This window comes from Centruroides vittatus, unplaced genomic scaffold, assembly GCF_030686945.1.
Source record: "Centruroides vittatus isolate TY-2023 unplaced genomic scaffold, ASM3068694v2 contig_890, whole genome shotgun sequence".
Classification (NCBI taxonomy): domain Eukaryota; kingdom Metazoa; phylum Arthropoda; class Arachnida; order Scorpiones; family Buthidae; genus Centruroides; species Centruroides vittatus.
Window position 1 is genome coordinate 297306 of NW_027122581.1, and position 16028 is coordinate 313333.

Sequence of the window (16028 nt, forward strand, 5' to 3'; positions counted from 1 at the left end):
CAGCATATCAGAAGCAATTATTTGCGAGAAAGCTAAAAAGATACATGCTGATCTCATGAAAAATCAAGCAGGAACTAGCCAGAAAAGTTGTGTGTTTAAAGCCAGCCATGATTGGTGAATTTCAAAAAAGGACCAGTATTCACAATGTTGTACAACATGGGGAAGGAGCTAGTGCCGATAAAGTTGCTGCATGTGAATTTGTTAAACATTTTGGAGAGTTTGTGGAAAGTGAGCATTTTATTCCCCAACAAGTTTTCAATTGTGATGAAACTGGTCTGTTTTGGAAAAAATGCCAAACAGGACCGATATCACACAAGAAGAGAAATCATTGACAGGGCACAAGCCAATGAAGGACAGACTAACTCTTTTGTTCTGCAGCAATGCTAGTGGGGATTGCAAAATGAAGCCTTTACTGATCTACCATTCTGAACCCCCAAGGGCATTTAAAAAACAAGTCCAGAAGTGTGAGCTGCCTGTTATGTTGAGATCAAATAGCAAGGCTTGGGTAACGAGGCAATATTTTACTGAATGGTTTAATGTTGTGTTTGGACCAAGTGTAAAAAGTTATTTAGAAGAGAACAATCTACCTTTGAAGGCTCTTCTCCTAATTGATAATGCACCCGCTCATCCACCAAGCTTGAAGGATTATGTCTCGCCTGAGTTTGACTTCATAACTATAAAGTTCCTCCCACCTAATACGAGTCCTCTCATTCAGCCTATGGATCAGCAGGTCATAAGTAATTTCAAGAAACTTTATACTAAAGTCTTATTCCAGAAGTGCTTTCAAGTAACCTCCGAGGCAGAATTAACTCTGAGAGAGTTCTGGAAAAATCACTTTAATATCATATATTCTAAATCACTCATTGACAAAGCTTTGCAGGAAGTTTCCCACAGAACAATAAACTCTGCTTGGAGAAATTTGTGGCCACAAACAGTAATCGAAAGGAACATCAAATCTAGGGCCTCTATAGTAGAGGATATTGTTTCTCTTGCCAGATCCATGGAACTGGATGTATATGATGATGTGGAAGAATTAGTGGAAGAACACAATCAAGAACTGACCACTGAGGAGTTATAGAAACTGGAGAACGACGAGCATCAGACTAGAATGGATAGACTCTCTTCTGAATCAGAGGAGGAAGAAACAGAAGAAGCTCCTTCTTCATTAATCAAAGAAATCCTTGCAAAATGGATGGACGTGAAAATTTTTGCAGAAAAATACCACTCTAACAAGGTTCAAACAAATAGAAATAGCATTGTTTGAGAAGATCAGACAATGTCACGTTTTAGAGACATCCTGAGGAGAAGACAGACACAAAGTTCTTTGGACAGATTTTTAATACAAGTTGCTGATCCTAGTGAAAAGAGACAGAAGGTGGAAAAGTAAAAAACCCAGAATGGGACTCTTCTTCCATAGAATAGAAAATTTTTTGTTTTTGAATTTTAGTATTAAGGAGAGTTTGATTTGATTTTGATTTAATGATTTAAATAATATAATACAATATACTGTAATAACTTTAAAAATCTATAATAAAATTTATTTTTTTATTAATGTGCTTAGTGTTTAGATTATTTTACAACCCCATTAATATACAATATCAAGAGGAATTTTTTTTTACATGAGAACAGATTAATCATTTTTACATTACTTCTTATGGGAAAGATTGGTTTGGTATATGTCCTATTTGGTATAAGTCCAAACATCAGGAACTGATTAAGGTCATATACCGAGGTTCCACTGTAACTCATATATCATTCTGAATAAAATATTTAAAGTTATTTTGATATAAGAAAATCATATTTTTAGTATTTTCTTTTATAAGGATAATCCATACTGGCACATATACAAAAATTACAAAAAACTGCTGTTAAGTTCAATATGTGATTAAACAGAATTGTAGCACATGTCAAGTGTGTTTATGTTATCTAGTGTTGATGTACAGTCCACAGCTCTGTCACACGTGTCAGGTGTATTATGTTAGACTTAAGAATGCGGGGTGATATCTTCCCACCTAGAGAGGGAGAAATTGTACATTCCCTTTGGTGTGTCTGGTCAGTGCTAACTGGAAACACACCAAAGGGAACGTATGATCAGAGTATGTAGCTGTGTGGCTGGTAAAGAAACATGTTGTGATTATTAATTAATTGTTGAGTGCCTGAGTGCTGTTCGCTTGTGGAGTGCCAGAGTGTTACTCGTTTGTGGAGAAATTAAAGTTCAAATTGTTGTTGTTGTGTTATAAAGAATCTGTGTGCTGTTTTAGACCATGTAAATGGGAACATTTAAAAACATTTTACAACTGCTATAACTGAACTAAAAACCTTTTCATAATATGCACTATCAAAGTGACTGTTGAAACACAACAGATACTGATATGCAATTTAAAAGATATTCATATTTATTTTTTTCCCATTTCTTTTGTTTCATTTCCATTAAAAATTCACTGAATATATAATTTTAAAATAAGTAAAACATAAAAAAATGAAATATTTGAGACAGAACTTCTTAAACTACATTAAACATCATAAATATAAATGATCATCTAAGTATCCAATTACACGGGCCTAAGAGTTAATTGCTCCACTCTTATTTTCTGTAGAGTAACGTACAACAAAATCAATATTTAGTAGTTAAATATTTCTCTGAAAGATAATTCAGTCTAAGTGTGATACAACATGTTAAAAAAAAAAACTATGATTTTAATTAACATATAAAATTTTAATCAGTAGATTTATCAAATCAAACAAATAAAACATTACTTTATAGCAAATTAGAAGTTTGTCTCATGTAGTGTAGAAATGTTTTATTGGATTGAAAAAACAAGACAATCCTAGATAACATTATATTTAGTGATGAGTGTGAGATGACATTTTGTTTCAATGGTAAAGTAAATAACCATAACTGCAGAACTTGGGGCTTAAAAAAAAGGTACAATCAACTGTGAAACATGTTTGTGACAATGACACAGAAGAACCATGCACAATCATGGGATTTCCTCAATAAACATCTTCCAGATTGGTGAATTAGTTGAACAGCCAACTTGTTTCCAGATTTGATATGTCTTAATTTTTTCTTCTGGAGTTTTGTTAAAGATGTTTAGTGTTTATTCCACTCTTTCCTGCAAATTTCACTGAACTCAAAACTATGGCACATTAGTCATACAACTTGTTTTCCCTTTGCATGACTAGTGTGTCGAAAGCCTGAGGAGAAATTAAGAAAAATTTAATCTGAAATGCATTGCTGTTTATAAAAGGAAAAGAATAAAATAGCTATGTTTTTTAAAAAATCTTGGTCTCTGATTTAATATGGATATTGGAAAAGATGTGAGGTTTCACTAGTCTTATGTTTTATAACTGAATTTTAATTAAATTTTATATCTGTTCCATTAAAACTCAAAACTTGTATCATTGTTGCAGTTACTGAAAGTGATAACAGATACCTGGTAGGCTACTTTAAGTTTAGCAAGAAATTGAATTCAGGCAGATATATGTACTATCATCAATGATGCTTACATTGAACCAAAATGACTGAAGTAAAGCTTGATATGTTTTGCTACAAATTATCTCAACAAATTCTGTAAATCTACTGATTAAAATTCTATAAGCTTTCAAAGTTTTAAAGCCCTTTTTGTATCTCCCTGTATTGAGGTATTGAGAGAGAAAAATTATTAGCTTTTAAATACAAGTTCAAGAACAAGTATTTAATAATATCAATTAAAGCATGAATTGACATACAGAAAATAAATGTTAAAGAATTAAAGATGAAGTATACACATAAGTACAGTACCTATGATGGTTTTGAAAAAAAGTATAATGGCAGATGAACATGTGATGTGCAAGGGCTTTTCATACCTTCTAAAGATACTCTTCATAAGTTTAGAGAAAGAAAATTATCAAAAATATGAATTTTTGAAGTTAAAACTGTATTGTTGTGAGCTTTCAATTGCAGGTTAAAATCAGTAAAATACTCACATCATTGCATAACTTGCACCTGGATTCAAACAGACTTTTAAATACAGACAGTTTATCTGCATGAAAGTATGGTAATTATAAATGTCAATGCTATAGCTTGAATTTGGATAATATATTTGGGTTAAAATTTGATCCAAAGACATATTATATTATATTTTTTTCATTACAAAATCAAATACAATCATACATCATTATCTGAATCTAATGTGTCCTGAAAGCAATTCAAGAATTAGAAATTTGGATATTGGGAAGTGTTTTCCATTATTTATTATGGGAAAACTAACTCATTCTTAATAAATTTCCAAAACAACATTAAAACACTGAAAAGCCCTTCAATCTATATTAAACTTTAAAAACAATCAACTTACTTTACTAACAAACACTTAATTAAGTCCTTAAAGGATAAATATATAAGAAGTAATTCAACAACAAATAGATTTGTTTAGTACCTGCTTTTAGAAATTATACATGAATTGAAATTTCTATAATATAGTGTAGACAGCAATAAAAATATTGTAATGATCTGTACATTTTATATTACAATATTCAACATTACTGTTTAAAAAATATCAATAATAAAAATAAACAAATTAGATAATAAACCTATTATAATGAATCGTTAGGAATAACATCATAAGATTGCACAGAAATTTTCTAAAAACAATCACTGGACTGTACAATTCTGCTGGAACATAGACACAATGCCACCGAAACAAATGCTGAGAATGGAGTTTCTTGCTACTTATCAATTTTACTAGCTTCACTTATAAATTTTTCACAAATGTGCTTCAAATAAATCATGAAACTTTGATAAAATGCTCTTGATAACATGCAACTCTTGCTGACTGCCAAAAAACAAAATGTCCTAATGGAACAGATCATCCAAATAGTAAAAAGATAGAAAACCTCCACAATGTGCCATCTGCCAACTAATTGATTAAAAAAACAGTTTGTCTTTGAATATATGCCATACACAGCGCTTCCAGATTTCTGGATTCAGCATTAAAGTAGTTAAAAGTTTACATATTTTTGATGTAAACCTATGTACATCTATATACATATATACATAAAATGTAATGAACAATACCCATGGAATGAAATCAACTTAAATTATCAGAGGCTAAATTTCAGGGGGATTTTGAAAAAATTCCAACTATTTCCAATAAATTTCCCGAGAAGAAATTACAGTGGGGCAATTTCTTGGTGGTTTGTGCCATTATGTTTTTAACTACATTTAATTACAAGTTGGTAATTAATTATTACTGACAATGGTCCATAAAGTAGACTAAAATGTTAGAATTCAAGTTATATTGCTGTATTATCAATCAGCATGTTTAAATGTTAAAACATTTTTCAACTTTAAAAACATTGTGTTAGAAAAAATTATAAATTTTAGAGGATTCCTAATAATCTAATATTGATAAAATTTCTTTTGAAATACTTAAGTTCTTTTCAAACTCTTCACAATTACCCTTTACACCATCAGTTTAAGGGCAGATAAAAATAAAAATAAAAAATTAATAAATGTAATTTAAACTGCACTTTTTATCATTTTTCAATATATATATATATATTATTTTTCCAAGGGAATTTCCCCTATATTGGGGGGTATACATATAGTAATATTATATTACATTTTATTTTATGTAATTATATAGTAAGAGACATAATATAGAAAAATAAATCAATAAGTTCACATGACTCACCAACACAACATTAATTGATGTTTTAAACAACTCAAAAAATACAAATTGTCTTAGTCATTCATTTTCTAGAATTCAAAGTTGTGTTGGTAAACCGATTGTTAAATAGTACAGAGAATTTTCTCAGTAAATTTTACAAAAAAATTAAAAATTTTATAGGCATCTTTTTTATTAATGTTGTTTAATTTATTTTTGAAGTCAATAGGTGATTTTAAACAGCATATATTTTTGATATTGCATTTTTCTCGTATATTATTCAAGGGTTGGCAGTTTTGTAGAAGGTGAAGCACCGAGAAGTCTTCTTGTTGACATAGCAGGCAGTATTTATTTGAAAGATTTATATAAGTGTTATTAATAAAAAGTGAGTATTTATTTAGACGTAGTTGAATTATTAATCGTTTTACATTCAGGTCTACTGGTAGCCATATATAAGGTTGGAACGAAGGAATATTTAAGATGTTGGTGTACCAAGGATGATAATTGCTTTGGGTTAAGGAAAGTTGATCTTTATTGATTGATTGAGCGATAGCAGAATTCATCAAAAGAGAGTAACCATATTTCCAGTCCTGAATTGAGTCTGTAAACAATAGTTCCGATATTCCAAAGGAATTTAATATTCTTCGAATTTTATATTGCCATAACTGTTTATTATTGTTGTTTTTACTTTGTTTTACCATTTCTTGGTATAATAATTTAATATTGTCATCACTTTTATATTTAAGTCTGTAGTAAAATTTTATTATTCTTTTTAACAATTGAGGAAAGATCCAGGAGCGTGATGTTTCGTGTCGAATGGCATATCCAGGTATAGTATTTTCTAGTTGTAACAATTTACGTAGGAAATAGATATGCAAAGATTCAAGACTGTAAATGTAGTCCAAGCCCCAAATTGGACTGGCATAATAAATGATAGGACTTATTGTAGTATTATAAAGTTTGAGATGAATGTTTAAATTTGACGTTTTCATTGTTGAACATAAAAATAAGAGGTTATCAATTGCCTTTTTGACCCTGACATTTAACTTTGACACTTTATGTTTAAAGGTTAAGTTCCAATCAAATTCCACTCCCAAATATTTGACTTCATTAGTTATTCGTAGTAGAGTGTTTTCGTGGTAGATTTTTAAGTCCTTGTTAGCTAATTTTTTGTTTTTACGAAATATGACAATGTTGGTTTTTGTAGGATTTATTTCAAGGTAAATTGAGTTGAAATAATGATTAAGTTGATTGATTTTGCGTTGCAGAGATATTTTGTTTGGAGCCAAAATTACTAAATCGTCGGCGAAAAGGATGTAATGAAAAGAGGTATTGTTTATCTCAATGCCATCTGAGGAATAATTAAAAAGTTGATCAATGTCCCTTAAATAAAAATTAAACAAATATGGTGACAGAGGATCTCCTTGGAGTACACCGCGTGAAAGATTTAGAGGTGGAGATATCGAATTACCATGTTTGATTCTAACGGTATAATTTCCATATAATTGTTTTATTGAAGAAGTGAATTTAACACTTGCACCACTAGCTTTTAGTTTATTTATTAATAGCGGTGTGTAGATTGAGTCAAAGGCTTTTTTAATGTCTATAAATGCGGTGTAGACTTTCCTGTGTTTTTTTAAAAGATGCAGTTGAATTATCATTAATAAGATAAATATAGCAGATTCTGTTCCTTTGTTTTTTGTAAAGGCGTATTGAAATTTGGCTTCTAAATCATTAGTTTTAGTCCCTTGTTGAAATCTGTTTGCTATTATGGAGGTAAAACATTTTCTTAACATTGATAGCAATGCAATAAGTCTATAGTTATTTGGAGATGATTTGTCTCCCTTTTTATAAATCATGGTTAGATTAACTGTATTCCAAGATTCGGGAAAAGTAGATGTTTTATACATAGTATTATATAAATGAAGTAATTTTGATCTAGAGCTGTTAGACATTAATTTTAAAAATTTCGTGGGAATATTATCATGGCCTGAAGCTGTGTGGCTTTTAGTTTTTTGAATTGCATCATTTAATTCTTCGATTGTAAAATCAGCATCTAGATATTCGTCGTAAGCTTTAGCGCTATTTATTGTTAAAGGTTTTAAGTAAATACTTGAGTAACGCTGAAAAAAATTTTTCCAGGTATCGAAGTCAATAGTTGTAGAGATTTCGTTTATACAAGGTTTAGGTCGGTATTTCCTTACAGTGGACCAAAAAAATTTATTGTCCTTATTACATTGAATTAGATTTAATTTGAGCTTTCTAAAATAATTTTTCTTTTTTGTCTTAATTAAGTTATTATACGTTTGTTTAGCATCCTTATATTTGTTAAAGTTGATTTCATTTGAATATATTCTGAACGTTTTTAGTTTTGCTAATTTTTCCTTTTTCATATTATAGCAGTCGTAGTCGAACCATCCCTGTCCAGGTTTTTTGTGAAGTTTCTTCCTGTCGCTATCCACAATTATGTAATTATTCATTATATTTATCATTAAGTTATATATTTCATCGCTGTTACATTCTGTAATTTTCGGTATATTATCAAATCGGTTTTCAAATTCGTTAGCGTATCTATTTAGTTTATATTGTATACTTATTTTTCCATCCAAGGTATTTTTAGAGTTTTTTTCCAAAAAGAATAAGAAAGTTGTTTTTGTGGGAAGGTGATCCGAAATATCAAAATCAAGAACATCAAATCGCAAGCAATAATCCAATAATAACTCCGAACACATCGTGTAATCAATAGTTGATTTTCCATTGTGAGTTAGGCAGGTATATTCTGCAGGAATATCATTCTTAATCCGTCCATTTATTATATACAATTTGAGATTTTTTATTATTTCAATTAACTTTTGACCGAGGTTATTTAAGTGCTTATCTTTTGATTGACGGATATTTTGTATTAAAAAGTTGTTACCAGTATATTCAGAGTCCATTATCTCTGCAATTCTCGCGTTGAAGTCGCCGACTAGTATGTAGTAAGGAGTCATATAGTGCCAAAGTTCTATTTGTTTAGATATTTCATTCAATGTTAATATGTCTTCAGGTGGAATATATATGATCATCAAATTTATTAGGTTATTCGTAGTATTATTTAATGTTGGTTTCATGAATTGAATAAGTAGCAAAATGAAGTTGTTAGATTTTTTTGTCTGTAGAATTTTACAAAGACCTTTTTTTATTAGTAAACACAGGCCTCCACTTGGACGACCTGGACCTATTTGTTTTTTTGCTAGAGTTGATACCAATGTATAATTTTCGAAGAAGCTTGAGTTATAGATTGATTCTGAGGTTATCCAGGTTTCGGTAATTGCGGTAATATCCGGATCATGCTTTGAATTAAAATTATTTAGTTGTGGTATTTTATTTTTGAGGCCTTGGCTATTCCAATTTATTATTGTTAAATGTTGGTTATTAGAACATGATTTGCGGTAATGAGTTTTCTCTCTCTTGTTAATCTGTCATTTAGATAAAGTTGTTATTTCTGATGATGGGAGAAACGTATCAACATATACCAATTTTCCCGTTCTTATACTGTAAGTTATCTTTTCTCGCCCAATTATTAAAATATCGTTCCGTAGTTTTATCTGGGGATTTTGTTTTCGTAGTTCGTGAAAGTTTGATAGTAGATTTTTACGTCTAGTTCTTGAGTTAATAGTTAGGTCCGGAGAGATCTGGGCATTTTGCCAGTCACCAAGAAGATTTTGTTGTTTTCTACGTATAAATGAAGAAAAGATGAGATCTCTCGTTTGGTTATTATTAAAAGTGATTCTAATTATTAGATTTGGAGTTTTGACAATTGAATAATCTCAAATATATCCTTTTGAGTTATTTCTTGTAAATTTAATGTATTAGTAATAAAGTTGAGTATTTCTGCTTTTGAAATGTTTTTATAAGTTGGATAATTATAAATAATTATATTGTTGTAACGATGTTCGTTTGTTAACGAGTCCATTTTAAATTGTAAAAGATCTTTATCCGTTTGTAGCTTGTCTATTTCTTGCTTCAAGCTATTAATCTCTGCTTCCATTTTTTTCTGAGTTTCTTTCGTTTCTCGAATGTTTTTGTGAATAATATCAAGTTCCTGTTTGATAATTACCATTTGATTAAATAGTTTGTCGTTAGTTGTATTTATCAAGTCCGAAATTTTGTCCCAAAGCATAGAATTAGTGGTGTCTAAAGAAATGTCCAGTTTGTTAGTCAAAATTTGTTCAGAGATAGTTGACTCACCTGGAGTATCATTTGCACCAGTTTGCGATGATTTTCGAGTATAATTCACTTTTTCGATACTTTCTTCTTGAAGGTTTTCTTCGGGCAAAAATTAAAATCCATTATCGTTTTAGAGCTTAATGAAGATGACTGGTTCTTCTTTGTTCCTGGTTGGGTACGACTTAATGGAGGTCTTCCTCGTTTGGGTGGTGAACGTTGCATAATAATTATTTTTGATATAGCCAATATAAGTTATAATAAATAATTAATAATAACAGTTTTAACTTATTAGTGATAGCTAACGTTTAAACAACGATGAAATTCTTATTCTTGGTGTAGAAAGCCGAGTGCTTCAAAAAATTCGCCAGTAGCTTCGACGGAAGAACACGCCCTCCCCTCATTTTTCAATATTCATTTTATAATTTTAATTGCATAACAAAAATTACTTTCTAATTAAATGTTTCCAATTTATTAATAATTTTAAAAAATTCATAATATTTACTAAGGAACAGTTTAATATATTTATACTTTGTAACAGATTACACTATTGTCAATGAAGAGGTAAGTGCCAATGTTCTATTACTTTCTTTGAGCTTTGTGTCCTGCTGGTCTACCAAATGAATAAATAAATAAACAAATTTTTTTCAACTGAATAGATCATAATATTGACAAAAAACATGGAACATATATTTTTATAAGCTTCCAAAATCTGTTACCCTTCTGCTTCTTCCTCAGAAACATGAAGTTTAGCCCCTCAATTATGTTCTTTTGTAACATAAACTTGTAAATAAGTCTGTTTGAATCCTTCCTGATGTACTTCTTCCGAGTAACTTGCTACTGCACTTCCCCATTTGCATGCATATAATATTATATTGTATCTACATATAATATATGAATAAACGATCGATGATATTCATGAATATCATCAATCATTTATTCATGATCATCATATAAATGACTATTTTCATAAACTACCAGTCCTGTTTATCCACCAAGAACATCACCAAACTGACAATGACAGCTTATCAAAGTTTGACTGTAATGGAATTCTTTGACATGTATATCATAATGTGTACTGAATAACATCATTTGTTACAGTGAGAATTCGGATGTAAAAAGTTCATATACCAGGATATGAGGGCATATAAATAAAGTTTTCAATATTTTTGTCATTTCATCCACATACACATCACTGAATTTTTATTCTAATTTTTTTAACATTTTTTTCTTGCAATTAATTTTCTATCAATTATTCATTGCATACTGTACTTTTATCTATTTTTGATTTTGAATGTGGTTTTTTTAAACTTTAAAAATTTTAGGAAAATTTTTTGGTGTGCTATGTATAACTTTAATCAATCTATGATCTATTTTTATTTTTCATTAACTTTTTAATGTCTATTCATTTTTTATAGATGATTTTTTTATTTTGTTTTATTTCATGGTTTATTCAATATTTAATTGAAGAAGATATCTAGAGCCATGATCTTACCCTTTGTTTTTAATATAAATAAATAAATCATTTTACAAAATTTGTAATTAATTGTATTCAAAAGTAACCAAGTCAAAAGAAAAAGTTTGTTTACATTTCATAAATTAATTTAGTATCATCTATGAAAATAAAATTAAACACAATGTAATATGAATTTTAAAAAAATATCTGCTAAAAGGCATATTTGTATGTATATATATTAGTGATGTAACGAATAGTATATTCGGCTCAGGCCGAATACCGAATATTCGGCCAGGAGTGTGGCCGAATACCAAATATTCGATCAGAAGCGTGGCCGAATGGCCGAATATTCGGCTTCATCAACGCACGTACGAAAATTGGCACGCAAACCGTATTATGGCAAGGATTGCGCACCCTGCTCTCTATTGGCCCGCTGTCACTACGATTTTTTCTTCCGGTAGGTCTAAATTATTTAAATTAATTAATTAAATTATAATTATTAAAGTTAATAAGATGGAGCTTAACAAACTCTAGTGCCAAATTGCCGTAAATAGCCCGATATGATTCGGCAGTTGTTGGTATTTAGATGTAAGTTATAACTTATAAGTTATTTTATTTGCAATCGATCTTTTTAACTCTTTAATTAAGCAGTAAAATTTTATTTTTACTACGTATTTGTAGACTGAATAGTACCCTAAGGATATACTTTGGTGGGGACATATGGTCTAGTTTCCCCCCAGCTGTTCAAATATATTATTGGGGTGTTTCTATTTGTGAAGTTTGGTGATATTTTGTTACTATTGTTTTTGTCAATATTTTTAAAATTAACATGATTTCAAATGTTATCTTTGTATATAATGAGAAATGCTCATTCTTTGCTTTATATATAAAATAAATTATATATTAGTTACTCATCTTCTAGAAATAGATAAATAATTCTTTCATTAAATATGATAAGTTTCAATAAAACTTTTCGTAAATCATTTTAAAATATCATAAAAAATATTAAAATATATGCAAATACAAATATAACATAATTAACTAAACAATAACATTAATGCCCGATACATTCTAACCTACATGCCATCAATGCCATAAGATATCGGGCTAGATAAAGGCTATTTATTATTTAATTACGAAATAATTTAATACTAGAGTTAGATGCTATTTCTTACTAACCTTAATAATGATAATTTAATGTTCAGCATTAATAAAAGTTACCAAAATGATTAATTTACTGTATTTTTGTTATTTCTTACTCCTGTTTTTAGGTATTCGGTATTCGGCCGAATAGTGATTTAAATATTCAGTATTCGGCCGAATAGCGAAAAATAGGCCAAATACCGGGTAGTAACCGAATATTCGTTACATCACTAATATATATATATATATACACAAATATGTATACATGTATACATATATATATGTGTGTGTGTGTGTGTGTGTGTGTGTGTGTGTGTGTGTGTGTGTTCATGTATATGTCCAATTATTAAACTGTGAAATAAATGTTGTCGTATATTGATGTAATTAATATAAATATAATAAACATATATTGCTGGTTCAACTAATAAAATTTTCAAAATAAATATAGTCATGCTAATAGGAATTTGTTAGTTAACATAGTGGAAAAATTTTAATTAATACTTACATCTTGATTTGATGTTTCCCACTTTTTCCAAGTGAACAGTGTTACCTGCGTACAGATCATCTTCTGCCCGTTTTGAAGAAAATACTAAATCAACAGATGGAAGTCTAAGCAGACATTCCACCCGAGAGACAGGAAGACAACTAAAGCGAAGGATTGAAGGTTGCATTCTGAAATATACGATGACGTCAACTGGGAAAGATGCATAAGCATACTGAGTAGGTGCAGCTAAAGAGCTGCTTGCTGTCTCTGGTTTAATGTTTGAGAAAATGACGTTACTTGATTCTATAAAAACATAAATTACAAATTATCATCTGTAAAAAATTATATTTCAATCTAAATTTATATAAAAAGTTATCAAGATGAATGGCAAAATCAGTATTATTTTATTAAAAAAGTATAAACATTTGCATTTATAAATTTCAAATTATTAATTTTAAATTTTTAAAATTAGTATTAGAAAAATTGGCAAAACAAACTTTGACCACTTTATTCTGCAAATTATAAATAAAAATCTATCAATTCTAAAGTTAAAACCGCTACCTGAAAAAATTTTTCATGTGTTTTCATTAATTAATTTACAAAATAAACTAAATATCACTGATTTATAAAAGACTTTTATGTTTTTCAGAATGTGTAATAATAGAAGAACTGTATATATATATACATGTATATATGCAGAGCCGTAACTAGGGTATGGCCAATGTGGCCCCCGCCATAGGTGGCGATTTAATAAAGGCGCCAACGAGAAGGTTTCAGAATAATATGTATTCGAAATTAATAACACAAAAAAATTTTATATTTATATTTATATAGTATTTTGAATGTCATTAGATAATTTTTTTACAATAGCTTTTTTTAGAATAAAATAATTATATTTTTAATAATAAAAATTAAAAAAACACCATTTTTATTCTTGGCCATAGGCGTCCAAAACCCTAGTTACGGCTCTGTATATATGTATGGCTAATGCAATGTTATAATTTTTATGAATTCTCATTAATTATTTACTGCTTATAACTGAAGGATATTTGTAAAAAATTGATTTAGCTATTTAGTCATTAACTAATTTTATACAAGTTAGTTAATGATAAAATAATTGTGAACCATTAAAAATTAATATCAACTGAATTATACCACAATTTCCTATTTATTATCTGCAAAAACTTTTACAGAAGAAATTTCATTAGGAAAATATACTTAAATTTCAATATAAATACATCCAATTATGTTTTTACATAATAGTTATATTCCTGAAAAATCCATGTAAAAAAGATACTGTTCGTGTGAAAAAATGGAAGATTGATTCCAGACCTCAAAAACCAATAAAAATAATATAATAAACTAATTAATACAATAGGATGTGTTTAAACAAAATATTTGAAGTTTAGTTAAATCAGAGAGACTATCATAACTTACATATCAGTATAATTTATAAATTTATAACAGAAATCCTTGGTATGAACTATGATTCAAAATATACCTCAAGATTAACAGATTTATCAAAAATTAATATGTACAAACTAAGTAACTTCTTTACTCGAATTACTGATAAGTTTAATAGTGATAAAATTAATTAATATCCAGCTAACGGTATTCGACTATAATTCTATTTGTATGCTCATTGTAGGTTGTTTTGTTGTTTCTTTTCCATTTTTTTTCTTAAGATTTAATTATTATAATTGGCAATAACATATGTTGAGACTCAAATTACTATTATAAATTTATCATGTTTTGTTAAAATAAATTCCCTATGTAACAAGGTTTTTTGTCCTTAATACAATAAAATATATTTTTGATTTGATAATTTATAAGTTTATATTATTTGCAAAGATTTTATTTTACTTTGATTTTTTGTTTGACTTTTTTAAATTAATTATCAAAGTATTTCTACATTTTAACACCAAATGGCATACAAAAACTATTCCATATTAAAATTTATTTCAATACAGAATAGTTTGAATCATACAAATAAACTGCCAAATCTTCTGAATTAAATGTTTTCTGATTGCTTCAATTGTGGAAAAAAGTCAGAATGAAAGACTGAGTAGGTAGGTGGTAAAGCAGCTAAGTATGCAAACCAATAACAGTCTGTTTCATATGAAATGAACTATAATACCTAGATACATCCACTGTTAAACATGTTCAAATAAATTGTAAAAATAGTCAAATCTTAAAATTTACTTGAGCATGCAAAGCTGCCTTAAATAAAAATTCTAAGATATTTTTTTTAAAAAAAAGTAATTTTCTAGAAAAGAAAATATGAATACCTTTTCTTTGAATTAAAATAAAATAAATTTTAAAAAAGCAAATTTAGATCAAAACAATACATGTAAAAAGAAAATCAATATTTTTCCAAACCACATAAATCAAAATCATAAAAAAATCTATATAAAAACAAAATTGAGTTTATGCATATTATATAGATTTAATTAAATAACTTACCATTGACTGGAGGTGGTTGCTTTGCTAACTGAATTGGTATTGGTTCTAAAGCCTGTTCTAAGAAATCCAGAATATGTGGACTAATAACTGTTTCCTGGTGTGTATATACAAATATATATAATATTAATAAAGCATAACAATTTATTAAAATAAATTTTAATTAAAATATAATTATCTTCCTAAATTTTTTCATATTAAAAAGATACAAACACTGATACAAGAAGAATAAAACTAATATCATGTGAAACTTTGAAAAACCATTTCTACTATAGTAGAATCCACTTATTGTAATCACAGATATGGTTACTATATTAGTTGTCTGATCTTATTAGAATTAGCAATACTAAAACATATAAGTTAAAATACACTTATAAAACTTAGCTTATTGTATTCAGAGTTTTGTTTATATTATTATTAGCTTTAGTAAATAGACATTTTAAACTGTGTTTTCATGCTATCATTCTCAACATATGACTGATAATGGGTAATCATTATCAGTTTTAGCCAGTATTTTAAATGTTAAACATTAATTGTTATTCATATGCAGTAGAATAGTTTAAATCAGCAGTTCCCAACCCGGGGTATGCGCACCCCTAAGGGTACGCAATGGGTTGTTTAGGGGTACAGA

The 16028-nt window shown here is 28.6% G+C and overlaps 1 protein-coding gene across 3 annotated transcripts in view; it reads right to left on the reverse strand.

Annotated features, from left to right (window-relative positions):
• tweek (transmembrane protein KIAA1109 homolog tweek) overlaps nucleotides 1–16028 on the reverse strand; it is a 176409-nt gene that overhangs the window by 30783 nt on the left and 129598 nt on the right. For all 3 annotated transcript variants that reach the window (XM_067280734.1, XM_067280735.1, XM_067280733.1), the window contains exons 48-49: nucleotides 15401–15494; nucleotides 12959–13240 (exon numbers count right to left, since the gene is read on the reverse strand). In XM_067280734.1, coding sequence (XP_067136835.1) covers nucleotides 12959–13240; nucleotides 15401–15494 — 376 coding nt within the window. The remainder of the gene's footprint in view (nucleotides 1–12958; nucleotides 13241–15400; nucleotides 15495–16028) is intronic.